The following is a 27,787-nucleotide window of genomic DNA, read 5'->3' on the forward strand; positions in this document are numbered from 1 at the left end:
TAAAAAGTACTTTGTTTAGTCCCCTTAGATAGTAGCACTTAATTATGACCGCTAAAATTAACAGAGATAGACCAACATTACCTAAGTTAAAAATAGCTTTATATAATCTTGCCATAGTTTCCTATGTACACTTAACTAGAAAAGTATTACAATATCCAGAGGTTTAGACTTCTCCCTATCTAGACTGGTCGATCAACTTTATGTTGTCCAAAATGGAAACTCCATATCAAGCCTGTACACACTACGTACACTAAACTAATGCCAAGTTGTTAGCCTGGACACTAAAATCTCAGTCTGCATGCCCCAATGCTCCACCTAAACCTGGATTTAACCTGTACTAACCTGGTCGCAGATTTGCGGTAACAAGGACTTAACGTAATCTACTAGAGACAATACTTTCAGAATTACATCAGAATATTTTGAAGTATAATCATTTATTTAACCAGGTAGGAACATATCCAAATCCATTAATAGTAATAATAATAATAATAAGAGGAAGAAAGAACTACATTCAGCACTACTCAACATTAACATTCAAATTCAAACATAATAATACAACATAAGAAAATCAAACTTGTGCATCTGGTAGAGAAAACTCCACACAGCAACTGTGCGGGAGACCTGTCTAAAGATTCCCTGAATCTTTGGCCAGCTCTCCCCTAAATTCCAAGATACTCTGTACATCCACCAAATGGTGTTGATTGTGTTTAGATTTGGAATTTGGGCCAGTTGGCATTTGGGATTGCTTTCATGTCTGTGGAAGGATGGATACTTGTCACGTAATTGAACGTAATGGAGGTTAGGGTGGATGCAATTGCAGATTAAAGCTTCATTAAAGAGAGGCAGGCAGATAAATCCAAATCATAAAACAAAAGTGTGGTCAGAAACAGGCAGTGGGTCAGGCGATCTGCAAATGGGCATTAAACAGGCAAGGCAAAAGCATGTAATGAGACACAAGAAAAAAGATGACAGACTATGAAACAAAACGAGTAACAGGTTAAAAACTCTTGGTACAGTGATAACACTCCATACTTCACGACATTCATAGAAACACGAGGAGTTAAATAACAGACATAATCAGGGGTGAAATACAAGACAGCTGAGAACAATGATAAAACACATACGGGAAAAAAACAATGAAGATACAGGGGCGGAGAAATCACAGAATCACAGATGGCAAATGCAAACAAAGTCACTGAAAACCTAGAAGCACCGAGCTCACGCACTGAGGTTGCGTTTTGGTATTTCCAAGCATGCCGCGTTCTACTGCGCTTAGTCTGAAGGGAAATTGTGACAACCAACACCCCTCCCCCCCCAACACGGCGCTACCGCTGGAGCACCAGAACAAAAAATATTCCCATGGCGGGCCTGGGTGAAGTAGGATGGCAAAGCAACATCCTCCATGGAGCAGGAAGGCAGACCGACATCCTCCGCTGAGCAGGAAGGCAGAGTGACATCCTCCGCTGAGCAGGAAGGAAGAGTAATGTCCTCTGCTGAGCACCCCATATTCCCTAATACCTTTTGCTGGGGGTAAGCCATCTTCCACTTCTGTGCAAGCAGAAAACTAGTGCCCACCAGGTTTCAGAGCCACAGCTCGGTTGGAGGTTTTATTGTATCCATATTGTCAAAAGGTTCGGTTTCAGCGTCTCGTTTGATGTCTTCCTGTCCTCATCTTGTTGTGTCTAAAGGTGAAGTGCCGGTGCCCTGTTTGGTTAATACAAACTCAATGGTCTCCACCATTACAGAAAGTTGTTTTCTGTGGCATTTTGAACCATGGGGTCAGGAGCGACTTAGTTCATGTTAAAGGCTACAGCTTCATGCTGCCAATGGTCTGTCCGATCCTTATCTTGGTTACATGGAGCTGGATATTGAGCTCTGTGGCCAAGTCATTCCAAATTATGGGGTGCTTGTGACCAGATTCCGGGGGTTCTTGGAATGAAAGTTCTGAATCGATGTTACCAGGAGCTCTTTGGTCAACATGGCCCCACTCTCTTTGAGTTGCCTGATGTGGTAAAAGCTCCACATTTTGTATCTCAGGCTCTGCAACACTGTTGTGGCGTTGCTACCATACAGGTAGCAGGGTACAGGTGCAGGATCATAGGTCTTGTCATGTTCCAGGGAGCATGTTTAAGTTTGTTCCGGCCACTTGCTCCAATGAATATTCTAATGGAGCTGTACTTTTTGAGCCTCCTGAGGCAGGGTTACCAGCTGGGTTGCTGGCTTCTCCGGCAGTAGTGCAGGTAAGCCAAGGGAGAGCTTATATACCTGTGGTTAATGTTGGCGTGACTGATTCCCTCATTCCATGCTTGGCACATTGAGTAATGTTTATGTGTTGAGTTTGCCTACAGGTGTTGCTGAGGTTCACCCAGTTGTGGCTGTTGTCGGGGCTCAGAATGCAGAAGTTGGAACTACTATACAGGAGCAGGTTGAGGCAGTGGACCTATAGAGTTTATCAGAGGCAGAGCAGAGGCAGGTAAGGACTTTGCTCTACAAGTTCCAGTCAGTGTTCTCTACCCAGGAGGGAGACTTGGGTTGTACCAATTTAATTTCCCATGATATTCCGTTGTTGGATGAGACTCCAATTTGGCAGCGTTTCTGGCAGATTCCGCCATCAGAGTACGAGGTAGTAAAGGCCCATATAAATCAGTTTTTGGAAGCCGAGATCAATCGAGAAAGCTGCAGTCCATATGCTTTGCAGGTTGTATTGGTCAAAAAGAAAAACGGCAGTCTGTATATGTGCGTAGACTACCGTCAACTTAATGCTAGAACTAGGAGTTAGTGTCCAGTGTGGAGACAGATTAAGCCAGTGAAGACAATGAAGAGCAGACAGAAGATGAGGACTATGAACAAGAAGAAGAATAGCAGGAATTTCAGGTGTAGTGAGGTGTGTGCCGTGACTAAAATGTCACCATTATTAACTATGTGGCTAATAAGCTATCTCCCTACCACAGTATATAAGCTGTTGTTTATGCCTCACGGAATGCATCATGGTCGAAAACCCCTCCCCTTCCTTTCATTGGTATGGACTACAGAAGTATGTGTTTTTAGATTTGTCGCTTGCTTTGAGCATATTGTAATAATTTTTTCTTGAGTTTGGTTTTGTTATAATAAACTTAGTAAATTGATCTGGAATGTGTTTTTCATTATTATTCAAGTTTTTCTGTTTCGTAGCCTTGGTGCCTATTTGATCATGTTCTTTCTTAATGTGATTTTTTATTATTTGTTTTTTCTTTTTGTAATAGCCCCCCCTGAGGCTGGGGGGTTGTTGGGTGGTTCTTTGCTGCACCTTAGGCTTTACTTCACTAAGGGTTGTCATTATTGGTGTGTTATTATTTGCAGTGATATTTGTGGGTATGTATAGCTGGTGCTGTCGTACTAGCCTGCCCTTCATACAGAAAGCTTCAGTCCTCTTATGACTATTATTGTTAATTTCATCTTGTGTCTGTTATATTTGACCAATGCCTGACTGTGTTGCTTGCTGTTTTTAAATAACCCTTGGCCAGTCTTTTTAACTTCAAATAAAATTAATTTTTGTATGGAAACCCATGTCTCTTGCCTATTCTAAGTGGATCATAGTTGTGTGCCTTTGTTTGGATAGTTTTCCCCATTTCCTCGGGGTGGCGTAGTTATTACAAGCGAGCCACTTGCTACATTTACAAAGCCAAAAACATACTAGCTACCACCTGTCTTATCACATCTTGCTCTGCACCATGCTCCATCCAAGCAACTAGCATGGCTGAACTGGACCCACCATTCCTCAAGGCTCAGGGAAGTCATGAAAAATTACTCACTGATCACCACTGTAACATAACCAATCACTGATCACCACTGTAAAATGATCAATAACTCATCAACACTGTAAAATGATCAACCATTGCTCACCACTGTAAAATAACTAATCAGTGATCGCCACTATAACATAACTAAACATGGATCACCCCATAATCACTTATCACCACTGTAAAAAATACAATCACTGATCACCACTACAAACCAACTAATCACTGTTAGTGATTCTGTTCTATTCTATTCCTTCAGATGCCTACATTTTATTTGTTTTAAATGTGTTTGCAAAGCCAAAAACATACCAGATACCACCTATATTATAATACCTCACTCTACACCACACTTTCTTTGCACATCTAGCATGGCTCAACTGGACCCACTGTTCCTCAAGGTTCAAAGAAATGACTGATCATTGCTCACCACTGTAAAATAACTAATCACTGATCATTATTTTAATTTAATCAAATCTATCTATCTATCTATCTATCTATCTATCCATCCATCCATCCATCTATCTGTCTGTCTGCAAAAACAAGGTGTGGCTGCCATAACCAAATTATTTTCTTGCTCTCACAGGTTAACTTTCACTATCTCTCAGATCTTCAGTCAGCGCCACTCAGTCCTCTTCAGGATAAAAATGGTAGAGAATTTTATATTCGATTTCAATTTATTTTTCTAACTCTTTTCAAGTCTATATTTTGCAAAGTCTATATTCTGCTAGCTCTATTATATTTTGTATTGTTGTCAAGTGTAGTCTATACTAGTAAGATATTTTATTCCATAAAATTCTATCAGATTCTATCAAAGCTGTATTCTATTTTATATTGCAGTCCAATTTGTTCTATTCTATTCTATCCAAACAAGAAACTATTTTATTATATTTTTTTCAAAGCTCACTTTATTCTCCTAACTCTATCCTATTGTAAGTTGACAAAACTTATCTAAACAAGATAAAACAAATTGCTCAGTAAAATAATATTTCATTATGAAAACAATTCATTTTGGTTTGGTTTTCTATACAAACCCAAGGCGTGGCTTCCATGGAAGTAGTTACAGTTAGAGACCCATTAGATGATGAATATGACCGTCGCCACTATGGCTTCATTAAAGTAACCCTCCGTCAGTTAACGGGGACGGCCGAGGGGTGCGGCATAACCAATTTATTTATAGATACCCGCTAAATTGAAGTATTATGTGAGGCTTTATAATCTCAAAGGGGGGAATGTTGTATGCAAATAGATAGGAAATAAAACACGAGGGAGACCAAGCGTGAGTAGCATGTAATTTTATTGAGAATTCACTGGACTGGTGAGACTGTAGGGAGAAAATGGCTGGTAGAAAGTTCTGGGGAGGAATGATAGCCGGCTGATGTGTATGGAGGAGAATATTCAGGGCTGGCAGATGAAAAAGAAGGAGAAAGGTCAGAGCCGTGTCATCATCGGTTTGATAGGTGGAGGGGTGAATGGCCAGCATCGGATCTGTCTGAGTGGCAGTGTCCACGCACACATTAGCAGGGTGAATCCTGTACCTAAGCTGCGGAGGAAAATCTGAGTCTGCATGCAAGGAGCGGAGAACTTCGATTAGCATGATGATGTCAGCTGTGAGATGCGCAAGCTGATAGCGAGTGTTCAGATCCAAATCCAACCCCTCCAGTAAGGGAGATAAGAAGAACTGACGTGTGCCTAGACATACAGGAGAAACCCAGAATAAGCAATGCTCAGGAGGAAAACACCACATGTACCTAATTAGTGAGGCATGCCAGAGAGCTTAGGTGGAGTACAGCTGCACGCAGGCACATACATATGTGGGAGCAAGCAGACGTTCAACTAAGAGTCACAGTACAAACACACACACACACACACACACACACACACACACACACACACACACAGAGGCCTGTTGCGTATGTAGAAAACAGTGTATATATATATATATATATATACATACATATACAGGGCAAAGTACAAGCTAGCACAAAGAGAAATGTGGAAAACAGAATAAAACTTACCCATAATTTAGAGATGGCCTGTGCAAAGTTACAGAGATTCTCTCTCAGTGAAAATCCAGTCAGGAATAACATGATACGTGGAAGTCAGTTTTAAAAAACAGTGAAACCAGACAGGCCGTACATAAGGGGCATGAGACCGAGCTGAACCCGGAAGATAAGGAGCGCTGAAGTAAGCGAATTCCGCGAGATAAGCGTTGCTGGAAAACATCGTTTTGCAGGGATAAGTGTTGCTGGAAAACACCGTTTAGCGACCATAAGGGGTTTCGATATCAGTTAATTCAGAACATATTGGTATTGGAAAAAGTGCTGAGGGTGGGAAATCTGACCCTGGGAAAGCTGTATAATTAGGAAAGCCTCAGCCCTGGGTTTTTTAGATCACCCTTGGGACGTCTCAACTGTGTGGATCTCATGTGAATTGGAACAATAAACATGCACCCTTGCAAGAACTCTACAAGTGAGATCAACTTGTGGATCTCAAGCTGGAGCTCTGCAGGGGAAAACACCTAATGGGTCCCTGGTTGTGGCTCTGTAGAGGAGGATGAGACATTGACCTCCAACTGGAGCTCTGGGAAGGAGGGCGTCTTGTAGTAGGTGGTGAATGACCTCGCAGGTTCACTCGTGAGACTGGCCCTCCCCAAAAACTCATCCTGGTTGGGGGTGTACACTGGACTCCCAAACTCCTTTATCAATACTCCCACAAACTGAGTTATATTGTGAAGACCCTTGGATTCTGTACCGCCCACCTGGTGGGTTTGGCCAATGAGCCAGGACAGTATAAACCCCAGCCACTGCCTCTGGTCAGGCTTGGGGTGCACCAGGCTCAAAAAACTTAGTTGGTAGTCGAACAGAAAATACTGTGTAGCCAAAAAATACATTGTAAGGTGCTTGGGGGATCCATGGAAACCCATTGAGGAAGCTGGATAGAACTGAGTCTCGGTAGGGTGTTCTTTATTACCTTGGCATGATGTCTCCTTCATTTTCCTGCTGCTTCCATGTTATCGGCAAAGTATTCTGTCAAGTAATGTAGGTGCAAATGGAATACAGTTCCATTCATTTACATTTTGTCTCTGCCGTTAGCAAGCCTTGATACCTTGTTTATTTATTCTGGTTTTGACTTTGTTCTTGTTTTTGTCTTTTTGCATTGCCTTGTTTGGACTGTTTGCCTGATTGCTTGACCTCTGCCTGTCTTTGTTTATTGACTTCTGCCTGATCCCTTGGACTTGTTATTTTAATAAACCGCCCTACCTGCACTTGCTTCCTTCTGCGCCATCCATTCCTTTCATTACTTGACAATGTCACTCAGTTCTAATTGCTATTACAACAATAGAGCTTGAATAATTTGTCTAAATAAGAGTCTAAATAATTTGTTTTGTTATACAGCTAAAGTTGACAAAAGATAAACATTAAATGATTTGTTTGCTGGAGCGATGGGCCTTTTTTGTTATGCGTTTTGCATAACTGGTTCATTATTGTATGTTATTGTACATTTAATAACTCACACCTACTGTATAAATATTGTTTTATTGTACAGAGTAGAGAGATGAACAGCACAACTGATCTTGCGTTTGGATTTGGCACCACAGGCTGTGATTATTCTTTTTTTCCGCCAGAAGAAAACAGCAATCTCTTCTCAAATGGTCAAACCATTCAGCTTCCTCAAGCAGCTCCAAGACCATGATCTGATAGCTGAGGATCTCTACCAGGCACAAAAGAAAAAAGCCTATTTTATTCCTTTTTTCTTTACTCTTGAAATAAGGTAATAGATTGGTTTGATTTGCTAACTCACAACCTTGACTATAAATGTATTTTGGTGTCTTGAATGTGGATGTTAATGTCTGATCCATGTTTTATTAATGAGTATTACTGGTATTGGGTAACATAATCAGGAAGACCTACATGTACAGTGCTGTAACGTGAAAGCATTGTACTTGCATTTGTGAGGGATATAATAGTATGCAAATAACTTAAACACATTACCATACATGACTGTGGTTATGACTCACTGACTAAATGCAATATTTACATTTAATATTTTATTTTGTATAATTACTAAATATAATAGACTACTTCAGTATCAGTATTTTGGTGGTAAAACTACTTCAAGTTTTGATCTGCAAGGAAAGTCTCCAGCAGGTGGTTTCTCCAGCAGAGTGGAACCTCAATTCTAGCCTAGTATGAATGTAAAGAAAAGACTTAGGACTTGTTAGTGCCAACAAGCAGGGACAGATTATGAAATAATGGGGACCCAAAATGCTCCCTGGGGCAGGGCATGACGTTAGATGACACTTTTTTTTTTTTTTTTAAACAACAACAACAACAACAACAACAACAATAAACTACTTAGGATTTAATATACAAATGGAACGTGCAATTCTGGATGAAACACAGTAGAGGTTTAAGGACATGCAACATAGTCTTCACCATGTCAACAAGATGATGATTTCTTTTTTTGTGACATCTTCAAAGTTAATGTGTTGGCCATTTCTTCAGTTTTTAAGTGATACTTTTGGTTCATTGACTCTGGGGAGTTAATAAGAATTTCCCTGGCTTTGAATCCCCCTGACTCCTTGTGCCCCTTGTGCTTAGGTGGATCATTTGTTAATACATCCTTGCCAAGCAAACAAAAGAACATGCAAACAAAAGAAACGCTTTCCTAAAGCGAAGATTTATATTTTTATCAAGAAAGTGTGGGAAGTAGGTCTGTTAAACCATGTTTTTAAAAATATATATTTTAGTGTCCCTTAAACAATAATAATGAAATAACTATAATGTTACGCATCAATGTGTTGCCAGTCAGATATATGTTGAAATTAATATAACTGAATTCAACTTTTGATGGAATGTTACCTGCAACAACAATGCAGTTGTGCTCGTGGAAACTGACTTGGGACAGGAAATTTAATGGAATTCCTGTTTAGTCCAATTGTATAGGGGATAGGTTTGGCCAAAAGAATGTATAATATGGATTAGCTGGATGTGCTGCACAAATCTAAATAATTGTTTTAATGAATGCAAAATTTAATGCTCACAGTATTTGCAAAGATATATGGGTGTGTTAAGAAGTTTTTTAGATGTGTGTTTGAGGATCACATGCTGCAGAAATATCCGTTTCTGTGCTCACTCAATACCAGCCTTCTGGAAGGTCAGTCTCTCCATTTTGTCTTTTTCTGTTAATTGTTTTATGTTCTTCAGTTGATTTATTTATTTAAGATTTTTTTCTGAATGTTATATTGAAGGACAGTGGCTCTTGTTTAAGAGTCCATCAGGTTTCTTGGATAGTTGCCTGATGCAAAAAAACTGACAGGAAGTGAGGAAAAGAAGGGTCGAAACAAGAGAAAGCAAGGTGTTGATGAGATAGAGAAGGAGGAACCACACACTTCTTCTGTATCCAGATCCAGCCAGAAGAAAGCAGCCATGAAGCCCGGCTTCTGTGAGTCTATGGCAAAGTGACAGGGATAGACACTGGGCTAAATATGCTTGGATCTAAGAATTTGTGGGGGGTTTTCATTATATAATTTCATTGTATAATTTTTTAAAATTTTATTTTATTTATTTATTTATTTATTTATTACCTGAAAAGCATAAATAAAGTTGGTAAGAGTTGAGATTCAGAACTTTGGCCCAGTGATTTCTGAAGTGCAGTACCTAAAAAAATAAACATGATCTACGAAAAACCAAATATTGTTTTAAAATCTGTCTGAATGTTCAAAATGCAGTAGCCTATGTACATAATATATATATTTGATAGGAAGTACTATAATTACCACATGTGCATATTACAAAGCAGACATTCTCAAACATTTTATGGTCAGGGACCCCTTTAACAGTAAACAAAAAAATCATGGACCCACTCAGTACAGACATATAAGTAACACTTTCCAATACTGTTCTACGGTATACTCATAGGTTATACTCATACACTAAATTAGTAGTTCTTCATTAACACTTTTCTTACTCCTGTTAACTACTAAGAACTTCTACAAAATTAGGACATTAGTAAGAGTTCTCTATTGATTAACAGTACTTACTAAGTCTTATATTATAATGAGTCTTTATATTTGTCATGAAGAACTACTAGCTAACCCTGCTTTTTAATAACTACGGATTCAGTACTTGTCACATCAACAGTAAATCCCAATAGCTCTACTACATAATATGCCTCAACCTATACCAATACCTCAGTGTCTAAAATATAAAGGTCTACCTGTTATTATAGATTAATACAGTGAGGGAAAGAAGTATTTGATCCCCTGCTGATTTTGTACGTTTGCCCACTGACAAAGAAATTATCAGTCTATAATTTTAATGGTAGATTTATTTGAACAGTGAGAGACAGAATAACAAAAAGAAAATCCAGAAAAACGCATGTCAAAAATGTTATAAATTGATTTCCATTTTAATAAGTATTTAAATAAGTAAATAAATAAGTATTTGACCCCCTCTCAATCAGAAAGATTTCTGGCTCCCAGGTGTCTTTTATACAGGTAACGAGCTGAGATTAGGAGCACACTCTTAAAGGGAGTGCTCCTAATATCAGCTTGTTACCTGTATAAAAGACACCTGTCCACAGAAGCAATCAATCAGTCAGATTCCAAACTCTCCACCATGGCCAAGACCAAAGAGCTCTCCAAGGATGTCAGGGACAAGACTGTAGACCTACACAAGTCTGGAATGGGCTACAAGACCATTGCCAAGCAGCTTGGTGAGAAGGTGACAACAGTTGGTGCAATTATTCACAAATGGAAGAAACACAAAAGAACTGTCAATCTCCCTCGGCCTGGGGCTCCATGCAAGATCTCACCTCGTGGAGTTGCAATGATCATGAGAACAGTGAGGAATCAGCCCAGAACTACACGGGAGGATCTTGTCAATGATCTCAAGGCAGCTGGGACCATAGTCACCAAGAAAACATTTGGAAACACTACGCCGTGAAGGACTGAAATCCTGCAGCGCACGCAAGGTCCGCTGCTCAAGAAAGCACATATACATGCCTGTCTGAAGTTTGCCAGTGAACATCTGAATGATTCAGAGGACAACTGGGTGAAAGTGTTGTGGTCAGATGAGACCAAAATGGAGCTCTTTGGCATCAACTCAACTCGCTGTGTTTGGAGGAGGAGGAATGCTGCCTATGACCCCAAGAACACCATCCCCACCGTCAAACATGGAGGTGGAAACATTATGCTTTGGGGGCGTTTTTCTGCTAAGGGAACAGGACAACTTCACCGCATCAAAGGGACGATGGACGGGGCCATGTACCGTCAAATCTTGGGTGAGAACCTCCTTCCCTCAGCCAGGGCATTGAAAATGGGTCGTGGATGGATATTCCAGCATGACAATGACCCAAAACACACGGCCAAGGCAACAAAGGAGTGGCTCAAGAAGAAGCACATTAAGGTCCTGGAGTGGCCTAGCCAGTCTCTAGACCTAAATCCCATAGAAAATCTGTGGAGAGAGCTGAAGGTTCGAGTTGCTAAACGTCAGCCTCGAAACCTTAACAACTTGGAGGAGATCTGCAAAGAGGAGTGGGACAAAATCCCTCCTGAGATGTGTGCAAACCTGGTGGCCAACTACAAGAAACGTCTGACCTCTGTGATTGCCAACAAGGGTTTTGCCACCAAGTACTAAGTCATGTTTTGCAGAGGGGTCAAATACGTATTTCCCTCATTAAAATGCAAATGAATTTATAACATTTTTGACATGTGTTTTTCTGGATTTTTTGTTGTTATTCTGTCTCTCACTGTTCAAATAAACCTACCATTAAAATTATAGACTGATCATTTCTTTGTCAGTGGGCAAACGTACAAAATCAGCAGGGGATCAAATACTTTTTTCCCTCACTGTATATACACTACATATTATAATAGCTACTATAGGTCTCCTCTGAGAAGCACAGAGTTTTATTTATCCAGTCAAGGTCTAAAAAAAGAAATGAACAACAACAACAACAACAACCTACAAACATTCAAGGGTGTAACATAGCAATGAGCAACAAATACGCTCTATTAACTTACTTTCCCACACTACTCGTTTGGGCTTTCCAGGTCTGTTCATTGTCTTTCCCCACCCCTTGACCTAACTCACCACCAGATGGTGATCAGTTGATAGCACTGCCGCTCTCTTGACCCGAGTGTCCAGAACATGCAGCCTGAGATCAGATGATACGATTACAAAATCGATCATCGACCTTCGGACTAGGGTGCCCTGGTACCACGTACACTTATGAGCCTCCTTATGTTCAAACATGGTATTCGTTATAGACAGACCATGACTGGTACAGAAGTCCAACAACAAATGCCCACTTGGGTTTAGATCAGGGAGGCCATTCCTCCCAATCATGCCTCTCCAGGTATCTCCATCATGGCCCATGTGCATGTTGAAGTCTGCCAGCAGAGCTATGGAGTCCCCTACTGGTGCCCCATACAGGACTCCGTTCAGGGTCTCCAAGAAGGCCGAGTACTCAGAACTGGTGTTTGGTGCATATGCACAGACAACAGTCAGAGCCCCCCCCCACAACCCGTAGGCATAAGGAGGCGACCCTGTTGTCCACCAGGGTAAACTCCAACGTAACAGTGCTCAACCGGGGACTTGTGATTATCCCCACACCCGCCCGGTGAGTACTTAACCCAAGTGAAGGAGTTCAAGTACCTCGGGGTCTTGTTCATGAGTAAGGGGACATTGGAACGGGAGATTGGCCGAAGAACCGGTGCAGCGGGAGTGGTATTGCAATAGCTTTACCGCACCGTTGTGACGAAAAGAGAGCTGAGCCGGAAGGCAAAGCTCTCAATCTATCAGGCAATGTTCGTTCCTACCCTCACCTATGGTCATGAAGGCCGGGTAGTGACCGGAAGAACTAGATCACGGGTACAAGCGGCCGAAATGGGTTTTCTCAGGAGGGTGGCTGGCTTCTCCCTTAGAGATAGGGTGAGAAACTCGGCTATCCGAGAGGAACTCAGAGTAGAGCCGCTGCTCCTTTGCGTTGAAAGGAGCCAGTTGAGGTGGTTCGGGCATCTGGTAAGGATGCCCCCTGGGTGCCTCCCTAGGGAGGTGTTCCAGGCACGTCCAGCGGGGAGGAGACCTCGGGGAAGACCCAGGACTAGGTGGAGAGATTATATCTCCACACTGGCCTGGGAACGTCTCGGAATCCCCCAGTCAGAGCTGGTTAATGTGGCTCGGGAAAGGGAAGTTTGGGGTCCCCTGCTGGAGCTTTTGCCCCCGCGACCCGATTACGGATAAGAGGTTGAGGATGGATGGATGGATGGATAACTTACTTTCAAAAGTTTTGTAAAGAATTTACTATTAAGTAACAAAAAACTAATGCGTCAGTATTAAATATTAATGAATGACCGTGTGTAACACTGTTCTGGATCATCATTAACTACTGAAGAACAACACAGTAACACTTCCATCATTAGTAATGACATGAAACTCATAAATATTACTTAGGTAATTCATTATTAATTCATTAATAAATAATTAAAGTGTTAGTGCTTTGTTACTTAAAGGTAAATTACCTTTGAACATGTTTGAAATTGTGTTAATGGAGAATATTCATTATTCATTGCTACATTATAGCCTTGTAATTTTGTAGGTCCATTTCTTTGTAGGTAAATTTGATGTCCATTTCTTTCTTTAGACTTTGACTGACTAAAAATAAAACACCCTGACCCTGTGCTCCTTTAAAGACCCTTATAATATATTATATATGGAATAGGTTGAGGTATATTAGGTGGTAGTTCTGTGATCTGTACCATAGCCATAGTTAGCTAGTAGTTCTGCAAGAGAAATGTAAAACTTAGTAATTACTGCTTATGTGGCACATATATGCTCTGATACAACTTTATAAAGCTACTGGACCAGTTCTAGGTTCGGATGGAGTGGGGTAACGGTGAAAAATTAGAAAAGAGACCAGGTACTTTAAATACAAAAGCCGGCAGTTTACTGAAGAACAACAAAGACAATACATTAAACAGAATACAACTTAAATAACCCTTCAGATCCAGTTCCAAGGGGGGCAAAAAATAGTCCCAACACGCCTACCGCTCTGGCAGTGAGTTTAACAGCGTCCCTTTGTACACAGCAGATCCTCTCTGGCACGAAGAAGCCGAGCTGTTTCTAGAAACTTTGTCCATGGGTTTGGCTCGCCATCTTGTATCCTGTGTCTATGTGCGTAGTCCACACGCGGCAGACCAAGGTCCAATTTCAAACAGAAACATAAACAACAACAACCAAAAAAACCTGACCTGTATAACAGGTCATAAAAGAACTAAATTATTCTAATCACATGAATGAAGCAAATACTCCTTTTAAAATTTCTGTGAACCGTAACATTACTGCTACATTACTGTTCATGTTTAACTAGGCCTCAGAATAGCGACAGAGAAGTACGTCTCTCCTGCCGTCAGGCCGATAACGTCTTTTTCCTTTACATAAGCTAAAACTCACATTTAATCAACTTAACCCAAATAAATTCACACTTTGCTTCTTTAACTAACTCAAAGTTATTACTGGAAATAGTGTTTGCGGCTTTCTCCAGAGTTATATCGTTAGCTCTTTGCTAGCGTTTACAGCATTCACTTCACAATAGCATTAACAACACTTCAAGTAAACGGGGTTGAAACTCACCAAAAACGTTGTGGTTTTCTTGTATTTAAGCTTCATAAATTCCCAAACAAGCAGGTATTGTTTTTGAGCTTCTAAATCAACTCTTCACAAAAGCTTTTAACTTTTTAGCTTGTTAGTCTGTCTGCTTCTCCGCTCTCTGCTCAGTGCTGCTTCAAAATGGGCCACCGAGTCTCTTAAAGGGGAAGCGTCACCACAATTCCTTACAGCCATACTTCTGTTTGTTTACATTAAATCACTGTCAAACTGTTTTTAACCATTCTTAATTGTTTCTTACATGTATATGTTTTAACTTATTAGCTTATTTATGCATTTTATGAATCATTTATTGGTGATAATTCAATGTGGGTTACACTTAGTTAATAGTGAACTCCTACTAACATCATAATTAATTAGCACTTATTAGTAGTTAATTGGAGAAAAATAAGTGTTAATGAGGAACTACTAATTTATTCCTGCTTAATTCCTGCATAGTTACCATGGACTTGTAGAACAGTATTGTAAAGTGTTACCAATTTATTTTATAAAGAAATTTTCAATAGACACAATATTTAAATGTGCACAATAATATTATGGCTATTTATGTTTTGCCTATTTATTCAAACCATATTTTACTTTTATTTTTTCATTAATGTCATATGAATAATTAATTTGTCCTAACTGGAGCTTGTTTTATACCTACTGGTACGTAACACCCAGTCAGCAATGCATTACTATTGTTCAACCTAGAGGTAACGAAAGCATGGACTAGTTTTTCTGCATCATATATTAACATTGTTAAAGACTAATGTTAAAAGGGACTGGTGATTACAGGACAACATTACTGTTATCAGTTGTCAGTTTCAGGCACCTGGAAAGTCAAGCGCTTCTAAAACAGCAATGCATGTCTGTATAGGCCAGCTTGCTGAGTGTACTATGATGCATGAATCAATTACTTATTAACCCTTTTGTCACTGGGTTATTGAGATTTAATGCAGTTTTAAGATATTAAGATGGTATTCTTTCTCTCTTATAGCCCTACCATTAAAGAGAGTAAAGAAGGAGGATATTTGGACATTGGATTGTGATAAGAATCAGCTTCCTGTTACCTGTGGAGATAAAGAGGGCACACTGTATAGTGACAAGCTTGCCAGAGGTACACTTTCATCATTTTCACATCATCAAACCTTATCCTAATATATAGAGATGGCTTCACTTGTTCTGTAATCTTGCAACGATCAAAAATCTTTAATAAATATTATTCGTGATTTAACATTAGGCCTAATATTTGTTTAAGAGAACATGAAAAGGTAATAAAAAATAACAGCTCAACTTTTCTCCCTCATCATCATAATCATCATTAGTACTATAAAATGTGGGTATATGTGTGAGATACAGCATGAGAGACGATGTGATAGATTAGGGTTTTATTATGACTAGATTAGGTGTTTATTAGGGCTATTCCTCTAAGCACAGTTATTACACCAGCTATAGATGAGTGGAGGCACTGTGTTGTCACATGTTGCTAGAACATTTTGAATGAAAGAGAAAAGAGGGTAAGTAAAACTGATTACATACAGAAATAAAGCTGTGTTGAAGCAATTTACTTTTATAGTTAATTTAAATTGGAATTTAAATAAAGTTTTGTTCCTACAGGAGAGAAGTGTATTTTGTCCTGGGACCGCTGGTTCAACCCATGTGACTTTGAGAGATTTTCAGGAAGGGGAAGTAGCAGGAACTGGAAACTCACCATCTCCTGCCAAAACAGCACACTGCATAAACTTATACAGGTAAATCTACTGTTTATCACTATTAAGATGAACTAAAAGTGCCTATGCACCCTGTCCAGGGTGTACCCCGCCTTGTGCCTGATGCTCCCAGGGATAGGCTCCAGGTTCCACGTGACCCTGAAAAGGAGTAAGCCGTAGAAGTTGAAGAAGAAGAAAGTGCCTATGTGCCTGGGTACACATACTGCACAGGCATACACAAAGTTATTATTAAAAATGAATGTTAAGAGCCTTCCTTTTTGTCCTTGTTTTGTTTTGTAGGAGGGTCATTTGCAGTGGCCACGCACATACAGAGTCTTAATTTTCTAGTCTTAAAACAATCATACAAAAAGCAGGAGTTAACTCTGACATATGGACACTGGAAGAAAGACATACTGTGTCACGGCAAAACCCTTAACTATCTGGTGAAGGTAATGTGAGAGATTGAAGATATTTACATACGCAGCTTCAGCATATTATAGCTCCTACTGTTAACTGTATGTGTTGCTCCTACAAGTCACTGTTTGTTGTTTTCATCTATAACTTTCATTTCCACTCTCTCGTTCTCTGTGTTAAAAAGGGCAGAGTAACTAGACAGATTAGATACAGAGAAACTTTTTAACTCTTTTTGAAAGAATATTGTATGATCTTGTGTATGTTTTCAGAAAAAAATCCTGTATATCCATTCACTGCTGTGTCCCTGTTGTCTGTGCTGTCCTGAGAACCGGGTGAGTCTCAAACCCATGACACCATCCAATTACTAGTCTCTTTTCAAAAATGTGATGCAATTTTTTTCCATTGACTATCTTGCTCTGAAAAGCTTATTGTGTCACAGTATCTAAAGTCTTATATTTCTGTCGGTAACCAGTGTACCGAATTGTGCATATACAGTACTAAAGAATGAAGAGAAAATGTGATTGCGTCCTTCAAACAGTTGAACATCTGTTACTGTTTAAGTTGGATTATACTGGTTTAATTAGATTAGATAGGTTTAGTTATTTTTTTTTATTTATTTATTTTTTTCGGTTACTGCTAATAATTGAATAGAGTTTAAAGAGCTGAAGGAAAAGATTCCAGAAGGCATGCAGTTGTAATTGCACCCAAAGTTGGTTCTACCAAGTATACCGGGATCCTGCAGAACAAAATAAGTCATGTGAGCACGAGATTTTACTTAAACGTGCATTTTTAAAGAACAGCACGTCATAAACATGTCATAAGCATAAACATATTATGATTCAATTTTCTTCATTTTCTGAACCAGCTGGACCATCAATGATGTCAATGATGACGTGTGCTACATTTGTAACTCGGCGGGAAATCTGGTGCGCTGTGACGAGTGTGACTGCCAGGGTGAGAGTTTTTGATATTTCTTATTTCTTATAATTCTTACGGGGATTTTTCCAATGAAATGTTGTAGAAGTGATCATCTCAATATTTAAACAATTGCTGAGATTAATAGAAATAAAGTGTTGAATACTGATATTATCTGTTTCCCGCCTTGTTAATTCATTGTTGATAATTATTGTGAGAAATCATTAACGTGATCAGTGTCTTCACATAGATGAGTATCATTTTCATTAATTATAATATATAACTAAAGGCAAACTGAGCAAATTTGTTATTTCAGAAGAGTGTATCAAGTAGACTTTGTATTTTTGTCTTCACTTGTGCTAGTTTAGGGTGGCTATTAAGCAGACACAATCTTTTTGACTCAAGGAATTTTATTCAAATTCACAGTTTAAATCATGGGGGGAAGCCTGTATATTCTGTGCCAACAGCAGTAGCAGATGGCCATTAAGGAACACAAAGGAGTGGGGGATCCTATTTCAACCAGAGCATTTATTCTCTGTGACATCTTGCCTTGTGCACACAGAGCATAGACCAGCCAATTCGGCCAGCTACGTGATAATAATATGTTGTAAATATTTGAAAAGCTTAATTCTGTGTGTGTGTGTGTGTGTGTGTGTGTGTGTGTGTGTGTGTGTATAACTGTATTTTATATTATTATTATATTGTTTATGTAGAATGTATATATTACATATGGTGCACAGTTGTGCAATTGGATCTATTACCTTTTTAAATCTTAAGTACAGACCAAGAGACTATTCCCTGCTGTGAATGTCACTAAACATTGTAAGCATGAGTTTAAAATTAATAGTGACTACATGCAGTACATATGACAACTGCGTTTTAAATGGAATTCAAGTGATAAACTGGACATTTTCTCTAGACTCACGAAATTTTTGAATGGTGTCTCTATGCTCATCCAAAGTGGAGAAAGTTTATCAGAAGTGATATGAGTTTGCATGTTCTCCCCGTGCTGTGGGGGTTTCCTCCAGGTACTCCAGTTTCCTCCCCCAGTTCAAAGACATGCATAGTAGGCTGATTGGCTGATTGGCATGGCCCTGGTAGGCTGATTGGAATGTCCAAAGTGTCCATAGTGTATGAATGGTTGTGTGAATGTATGGTGTGATTGTGTGCCCTGCGATGGATTGGATAATCAGCTCCTCTGGCGGTGTGAAATCCAATTGAATACATATTCGGTCGGTGCACATCTTTCTACTCTATAAAACAAAATGACTTTTTTTCTGAGTTACTAAATGTACAATAAAGCACGTATTATTCAACAGAAAAGGCCAGTTCTTCTAATTACTTACTTTTTATGCAGGTAAAACACTCCTCCAGTATCCTGAACAGGGCATTGACTGTTGTCGAAAAAAAACCTGAAAGAGTTGTGCAACCTGAAAGAGTCTCTGTAACATGAACCTGTGAGAAAGTTACGCCCCTTGTACATGGCAGACACACCTTGTCTGTCTATATGTAGCCTGAATGCAAAATGAAATGAATAACATAACATTTCACTTCATAGCTTCACTTCATAGCATGGTTTTGATCTTTAATTGCTTGTATAAGTTTTGCCACTAGTGAATATAATAGCACTTAGATGGAGTAGACTAAAACAACATAGAGTAGAATAGAGCTTTGATAGGCTTGGGCTGGATCAGAATATAATGGAATAGAATACAACATTAATGGTCAGTGATTACTCAATTTATTGTGGTGGTCTGTGATTACCTGTTATCAGTGATGTCATTTTACAGCACTGATCAGTGATTAGTACATTTACAGAGGTGATTGGCCATTTAAGCGTTCACAGAAGAGGTGGGTCTTTGGCCATTTTTTGAAGATAGTGATGGATTCTGTTGTCCGGATTGAGTTTGGAAGTTCATTCCACCACTGAGGGACATTGGTATTTCTGTGGATTTTATGAAGGAAATAATTTTTTAAGAAATGAATTTGTTTTTATCAGTAAAGTGGGGGACGTAGGCTCACTTACTGTAGCAGTGTTTTTATTATTTTGTGTTATGTTATTTAAGTGAAATGAAGTTAATGATGCACATCAATAAATCAACACATTACCAGTCTCTCTCTCTGTCTCTCTCTCTCTCTTTCTCTCTCTCTCTCTCTCTCTCTCTCTCTCTGTATAAGGTAATAAAGATGAAAAGTAAGAACAGAAGGCAGAAAGGTGTGTATGAGATTTTGGACTGGGTGGAGAAGCAGGGAGGCGGTGTATAAAGCTGTTTTGGAGGTGTGTGTCTCAGGATCACATCCTTCAGAAATATCCTTTTCTGCGCTCACTCCAGACCAGCTTAGGTCAATCAATACAGAATATTTCCCCTGTGTGTTCATTATTAAATGATATGAATTCATATGACTTTTATGGTTAAACTGGGCTTTTTAAGTACTTTTTAAATGTACTTTAAGTATTAAAATAAGTTCTGATTTCAAGAGTTTTGAAATAAGTTTTTTGCTTTATTTTGAATCATATCCTGAAGTACACAGTGTCTCTGGTTTATGGATCTCTCAGGATTAATGAAAAGTTACCCAATGTAAAGAAACTGGCAGGAAATAAGGAAAAGAAGGCAGAGCAAAAAAAGCATGGAGCAAAGAGAAAGAAAAGTGTTGATGAAACAGAAGGGGAGGATGCAGGCCCTTGTTCTGTGTCCAGCTCCAGCCAGAAGAAGCCCAAGTCACGTAAGTTCAATTCAATTCAATTCAATTGTATTTGTTTAGTGCTTTTTACAATGGTCATTGTCTCAAAGCTGCTTTACAGAAATATATAAAGACAGAATACAGATTTTAAGTGTGTGGATTTATCCCTATTGAACGAGCTGGTGGTGACGGTGGTGAAATGAGGAAGAAACCTTGAGTGGAACCAGACTCAAAACGGAACCCATCCTCATCTGGGTAACAACGGATAGTGTGAAAGTAAAAGAAAGTTCATTAAGGTTTTTATATGAAGTCTTTGTTGAACTAGTCCACTGTTCACTAAAGGACACCTGAGTGTAAAACTGCACATGGTAATCGCAGTCCCAAGGCCACGCAGCAACCGTAGTCCCAGCAACCACAGCGAGAACGTCCATGTGGACCTGAGGTCCAAAACCCTTTCATGGTACTTCAAGCGGTACCGTCCTCAGCAATCTCCAGGTTGTAGCCTCCAGTTGATGAGAGCTCCATCCAGAGGTAGGGTATCCAGCTGGATCAGGCAGGTCCGGAGAGAAGAAAGGGTCAGGATCACTGGCATCTCTATAAAATCATGTGTGGCTCAACAAAGTGAGAGGGAGGTAAAGAGAGGGAGAGATTATTAGGTATGCTTACTATCCTGTGATGGATAAAACTGTGTACTTTGCATAAAATAAAGTCTATTCATGGTAAGCTTGAATAAACAATTATGTTTTCAGCATAGACTTAAACACTGAGACTGTGTCTGAGTCCCGAACACTAATTGGAAGACTGTTCCATAACTGTGGGACTTAGTAAGAGAAAGCTCTTCTCCCTGCTGTAGCCTTCACTATTCGAGGTACCAACAAATATCCTGCACCTTTTGATCTAAGTAGGCGTGGCTGATCATAGAAAACCAAAAGGTCGCTTAGATACTGTGGCGCGAGACCATTTAGTGCTTTATAGGTTGATAATAGTATTTTATAATTAATGCGAGATTTAACTGGGAGCCAATGCAGTGTGGATAAGATCGGGGTGATGTGGTCGTATCTTCTGGTTCTAGTTAGGACTCTAGCAGCTGCATTCTGGACTAACTGGAGTTTGTTTATGCTCCTACTGGAACATCCAGACAGTATGGCATTACAGTAATCTAATCTAGAGGTGACGAATGCATGAACTAATATTTCCGCATCATGTAGTGACAATATGTTTCTTATTTTAGAAATATTTCTGAGATGAAAGAAGGCTATCCTAGTAATATTATCTACATGAGCATCAAATGAAAGACTATATTGTCATTTTATAATTTATTTTAACTGAAAAGTATCAATTAAATGGCTTCGATTTAGTGATTGGTGCAACACACTTTGTCAGAAAACAGGACTGTTTTTTGCAAAATGCAGCATGATATATATGATATATATATATATACACACTATGTACAGTGGGGGCTCTCAATTTTTTTATAGACAGGGTTGCCTTTAATTGCACCAAAATAATAATAATAATAATAATAATAATAATAATAATAATAATAATAATAATAATAAATATAAATTCACAGACTCCCTCAGGACAGATATGACACTTTATAACTGTTACGTAGTGAACTACACACAGATGATGATGATGATGATGATGATGATGATGATGATGATGATGGTGATGAACAGTGGGAAATTTTATTGATACAGCAGTAACAGACTGAATGGATAAAATGACGGAGAGGGAACAAATCTGAGCTGTAAACTCGGCCGAGTAACACAGAACAAAAACAGAAGTCTGTCATATCACAGAAAACCAGCAACTTCATTTCCCAGGAGGCACCACTAACTACAAACATGGCCACTGAGGACCACACTTCCCATACATGCACACGCTTGCCTAATACTAACTATACACACCTGTACCCAATCTCACACATCTCACACACCTGTACCCAATCTCACACAGCACATACGCAGTATTTAAAACGTTTTTTGAACACTCAGACTATGCGAAGTAAACATTCAGCTGACTTGTCACTGCTGTTATCCAAGCCTTATACTCGTGTTTTGCCAAAGTGATATTTGACCATTGTTTACGTTCTTGACCTCGATTCTCTGCCTTGCCTAGTTTTGTCTGTTTGCCTGATCGCCCCCGACCTCTGCCTGTTTATTGACCACGGATTTTGCCTTACCCTTTGGATTGTTATTATATCTGCCTACCTGCACTTGCTTCCGTCTCTTCCTCCATTTCATGACAAAGAGGATGTTCTAAACTGAGAAACAAAGGGAAGTTGTAATCCACAGGAAGGATGATAATATCCAGATAAATCTGGATATCATACATAAATAAAAGTCACCAAAATATCTTTCTAGTCATGTATATTTTAGAGAAACAATGAATGAAAAATCTATAGAAATAAGGTTATTTTTGCTCAGGGTAAACCTGTCTCATAACTTGTGTTAGAGACTGATCTAATATGACTTACTTAAATTATATCAAAATATAGTAATTAAAGTCCACTTTGTCCCCATCCATCCAACACTAACAAAAAGCAAAAATGGCTGTGCAATACTGTGTGACTAAAGAACTGTAAACTGAGTCATGTGTGGATCATTCGCTAACCAACAGAACGGTTCGATTAAAGTGTATACATGCTGGATGAAGTGGTGCTACAAGTCAGATTTCGGAAGTTCGATTTCAGTATGATTTCAGTCAGATTAAAGAGCTTACATGGCATTTTAAAAAATGTGAACTAATGCTTTAGCTTGATTGAAATCGGGCCCTTAACGTGTTCACTTTTGTTGCCAGCGGTTTAGACATTAATGTCTGTGTGTTGAGTTATTTTGAGGGGACAGCAAATTTACACTGTTACACAAGCTGTACACTCACTACTTTACATTGTAGCAAAGTGTCATTTCTTCAGTGTTGTCACATGAAAAGATATCATCAAATATTTACAAAAATGTGCAGGGTGTACTCAGTTTTGTGAGATACTGTACTTTTCACCAGGTCGACATTTCTGTATTATAAATTCTTTATTCTAATATTTTGAGATAGTGGATTTTTGATTTCCGTGAGCTGGAAGCCAGAATCATCGAGATTAAAACAAACAAACAAAAGGCTTGAAATATTTCACTTCATGTGTAATGAATTTGGAATATATGAAAGTTCCGCTTTTTTAAATTAAATTAAGGAATTATGAATTAGATCCTCGATATTCTAATTTTTTGAGATGCACCTGTATTAATAATTATATATACATATATATAATTGTTAGGGGTTTGGATCAATTAAAATTTTATTTTATTATGAGAACAATTCATTTTGTTCTGTGTCCAGGTTATCTGTGACACAAATAACCAAGGTGTGGCTCATACACCCAAATGATGCCATTTCCCTGTCACTGGCTATACTACTGGATGTCACGTGATTGGAGGCGTGTTTCAGAGTTTCTCGTGCACAAAAAACCTCAGTCAGCACTCAATCCTACTCAGGATCACGAAGCTAGAGTCTGACATTAAGAAAAGCGATTTGTTTTGACAGTTAAACAGGCCGAATGGATTTTCCAACGGATGAGGAGTTGATCAGATTTCTTCACCGCAAGAAGACAGTGATCTCCTCTTGTACAGAGGAACCACTCACCTTCCTCAACCAGCTCCGAGACCATGACCTGGTACCTGAGGATCTCTACCAGGTAAGAGATCATAATACTTTACACCATGCCTCCATTCCAGGAGGGAATTGATTTTGGGAATTGAGTGTCGATGTTACAGTTGATCAGTGTTTATTATTGGGTCTGATGGTATCAGGTGACAGCTGACAGGAAGTGAAACTGAAACATTGTCCGTGCATTTTCTAAATAAATTGTAGTACTCAGTGTAAGAGCATTAGCACACATGACTGTGATTATCTCACACTCACCTCCACTGAATATATGCTTTTTTACATTGTATATTTTACTTTATTTATTTAACATTTCTGAAAGAAGCCTCAGTGTCAGTGCTTTGAGGTAAATCTGAGGTTACTGCGGCCAGGACTTTTTCTTAGTGCCACCAGGAAACATGTGAACAAAAGAATAATTTTCCTAAACTAAGTATTTCTATGTTGATCAGTACAGTGGAGGTGTTGATCAGTACAGTGGAGGGAGTCGGCCTATTAAGTTGTCTTCTTTTAAAGAATGTAGAACTATAAACCTGCACATCAACAATTGCGTGTTGTGGAATGAAAATCTTTGGGATTAATAAAATTAAATTCAGCTTCTGGTGGCACTTTATTTTTAGTGTTGAAAGCATTTGCACAGGTATTTGGTTACACATGCTCAAAGCTCTGCCTATATATACACATACTGTACATAAGTAAACGTTTGTTTTAATAAATCCCACATTGTGCTTTTACCTGCTGTTCACACTGCTTAACCACATGCACACCACTGATAAATGGGGGTTCTGCGTGTGTTCTCTCTCTTTCTCTCTCTCTCTCTCTCTCTCTCTCTCTCTCTCTCTCTCTCTCTCTCTCTCTCTCTCTCTCTCTCAGAAAGTAATTAGAATGAAAAATAAGGAGAGAAGACAGAAAGGTGTGTATGATATTTTGGACTGGGTGGAGAATAAACAAGGACACCATGTGAAACTGTTTTGGAGTTGTGTGTTTCAGGATCACATCCTGCAGAAATATCCCGGACTCCGTGTGCTCCAAAAAAGACTTCTTGATGGTCAGTCATTCCATTTCTTCACCTTTCCATGCAAGTTTATTTTGTTATATTTTCAGAGTTGTATTTCCACTTTTTTTCACTCAACAAATGTTGGATGATTGGATATGAATCATTATCTCCGTTGTAGTTACATGAGTGCTTTTTTTCTTCATTCTGAATATGATCTTAAATGACAGAGTCTCATGTTTTAGGTTCCTTCAGGATTTCTGCAAGGCTTATCAAAGCAGAGAAACCAACCATTAACACAGAAGTTCAGAGAAAGGAAAAGAAGCAAGAGCAAAAGAAGGGTGCAACAAAGAGAAAAAAAATTGGTGAAGAGACACACGAGGAGGAACGAGGCCCTTCCTCTGTGTCCAGCCGAAAGAAACCAGCCATGAAGCTCACACTCTGTAAGTCAGTAGAAATGTGCTGTTTAAATGAACTCTGTTGTAGTTGCTTGAGTGCTTTATTTCATTCTAATTATGATCTTAAATGACAGAGTCTCCTGTTTTAGGTTCCTATAGGATTCCTAAGAAGCTTCCCAAGGCATATGAACCAAGAAATAATATGAAAGTTGAGAGAAAGGAAAAGAAGCAAGAGCAAAAGAAAGGTGCAACAAAGAAAAGTGGTGAACAGACACATAAGGAGGAACGAGGCCCTTCCTCTGTGTCCAGCCAAAAGAAACCAGCCATGAAGCCCACACTCTGTAAGTCAGTAGAAATGTGCTCTTTAATGTATGGTTTAGAATTTCTTCAATCTAAGTATAACCATAATAATTGGAGTTCCACCAAATGATTGTATCCTGCATCAGACAGTTGTATCCTGCATCAGACAAATGTACTGGAATATGTTTTATTTTAAAATGTCTAAGATATTACAGTACTTCACTATAAATATGCTTTACAGATGTTTACTGTACATTTCACCGTACTTTACAGGCAAACCCAGGTTGTAAAATTGACAGCAATTCTTTACAGTGTATATATGGAAGGTGGATAGCAAAAAAGATGTTATCTTACCACTAAGAGTTTTTCTAAGTGAACTTTATTTATTACCTTCCTGAAAGAAAACTTTACTAAGGAAGTCCTAAACCATGAGGATCCACTGTAACTTACAACATTATTAATGAGCCCTTGAAGGGCCAAAAAACAAAAGCTGTTATGTTTTTAACGAAAAAAGCCACGTAGTCATACGCTTCATTCTCATATAGAAATAAAGTTGAGTAGTGTCAGAAGGAATATGTCAGTATAGTTTGTTTTGTTAAATTGGAATTTAAACAAAGTTTTGTTCCTACAGGAAAGGAGTGTATTTTGTCCCAGGGCATGTGGTTCACACCAGGTGACTTTGAGAGATTTTCAGGAAGGGGAAATAGCAAGAACTGGAAACTCTCAATCCGCTGCCAAAACATTACACTGCATGAACTTATAAAGGTAAATATACTCTTTAACAGTCACTACAAGTATTTAGATGCCAACTTGGATGAAACGTTGTTCCAAAAAGTTGGACACACACGGCACTGACATACATAAACTTTTGCAATGCTAAAAATTCCTTTTTCCCTCTGTTTTTTATTGAAGGAGAGTAAATTGCAGTGTCAATACATGAAGGTCAGAAGGTGATGTGCCCATTTGGTCATTTTCAAGTTGTATCATACTTTAAATATTTTGTTATACTGTTATTCAGTAAAATATATATTTTTTATTTTGCAGAAAATGAGATTACCTTTAAGCTGTGTGGAAAGCTCCAGCCCTCATCAGTACACCCAGACCTTTATTTTATAGGAGTCCACTCACTGGTCCAACAACAGTATCCAATGACATGGTGGAAGGTTTCCTGTGCTTTTCTGTCTTTTTGAAGCGATGTGGATACATTTACATTATTACATTTGTTATTCCACTTTTGTTTGATTCTGTCTTAAATTAAATCTGACTCCAATTGTAAAAAAAACGCTCAGTGTTGTATTTATTTCCTAGTTATTTGTAGATCATGAGTTTGTAAACACTTTTGATCTTTTACATTTAATTCATTCTAGTTAATTCCATAATTTAGATTGTGTTTGTTCATTCCGATTCCATGTCGCTCAGAGTCTGGCACCGTGTACGTGGATCTCACGGTCAAAAAACTCACCAGTCTTGATCGGTAGACAGAGGTAATTGACTAATACTTTGTTTAGTCCCCTTAGATAGTAGCACTTAATTATGACTGCTAAATTAACAGTGATAGACCAACATTACCTAAGTTAAAAATAGCTTTGCCATAGTTTCCTATGTACACTTAACTAGAAAAGTATTACAATAAACAGAGGATTAGACTTCACATTATTTAGACTTGGTCTATCTACTAGAGACAATACTTTCAGAATTACGTCAGAATATATTCAAATATAATATTTCTTTTAACCAGGTAGGAACATATCCAAATCCATTAATAGTAATAATAATAATAATAAGAAGAAAGAACTACATTCAGCCTTACTCAACATTAACAATCAAATTCAAACATAATAATACAAATTGTTGATTTGTGGATAGATTGGAATTTTGGCCAGTTGGCATTTGGGATCGCTTTCAAGTCTGTGGAAGGATGGATGTTGTCATATAATTGAACGTAATGGAGGTTAGGACGGGTGCAATTGCAGATTAAAGCTTCATTAAAGAGAAAGGCAGGTAAATCCAAATTGTGAAACAAAAGCATGCTCAGAAACAGGCAATGGGTTAGGCGATCTGCAAACAGGCATTAAACAGGAAAGACAAAAGCATGTAACAAGAAACAAGATCAAAGACTATGAAACAAAACGAGGAACAGGGTACAAACACTTGGTATGGTGATAATACTTAATACTTCACGACATACATAGATACAAGAGGGGTTTAAATAACAAATGTAATCGGGGTGAAACACAAGACAGCTGAGAACAATGCTGTCACACATACGGGAAACAACCAATGAAAT

General features: G+C 38.7%; 1 protein-coding gene and 1 long non-coding RNA gene across 3 annotated transcripts in view; one reads left to right on the forward strand and one right to left on the reverse strand.

The window, feature by feature from the left end:
- Positions 1-27,787, reverse strand: part of LOC108272865 (uncharacterized) — a 51,381-nt gene that overhangs the window by 19,374 nt on the left and 4,220 nt on the right. The gene's annotated exons all lie outside the window — the stretch shown is intronic.
- LOC108272858 (nuclear body protein SP140-like protein) lies at positions 8,380-26,772 on the forward strand. Of its 2 annotated transcripts, XR_008397605.1 has the most exons (16): positions 8,390-8,936; positions 9,051-9,224; positions 15,429-15,548; positions 16,049-16,182; positions 16,441-16,589; positions 16,824-16,886; positions 17,420-17,508; positions 19,648-19,747; positions 20,027-20,193; positions 23,692-23,842; positions 24,682-24,856; positions 25,048-25,245; positions 25,350-25,541; positions 26,132-26,265; positions 26,413-26,450; positions 26,545-26,772. XR_008397605.1 is itself a non-coding variant. In XM_053684717.1 (5 exons), the coding sequence occupies exons 2-5, from the start codon at positions 9,209-9,211 to the stop codon at positions 16,486-16,488; spliced, it is 318 nt and encodes a 105-aa protein (XP_053540692.1). In that variant the 5' UTR covers positions 8,380-8,936; positions 9,051-9,208; the 3' UTR covers positions 16,489-16,589. The 2 variants fall into 2 exon arrangements, 1 of the variants encoding a protein (XP_053540692.1); XM_053684717.1 differs by lacking the exons at positions 16,824-16,886; positions 17,420-17,508; positions 19,648-19,747; ... (6 more) ...; positions 26,413-26,450; positions 26,545-26,772 and having other exon boundaries at positions 8,380-8,936.

This window comes from Ictalurus punctatus, chromosome 12, assembly GCF_001660625.3.
Source record: "Ictalurus punctatus breed USDA103 chromosome 12, Coco_2.0, whole genome shotgun sequence".
NCBI lineage: Eukaryota > Metazoa > Chordata > Actinopteri > Siluriformes > Ictaluridae > Ictalurus > Ictalurus punctatus.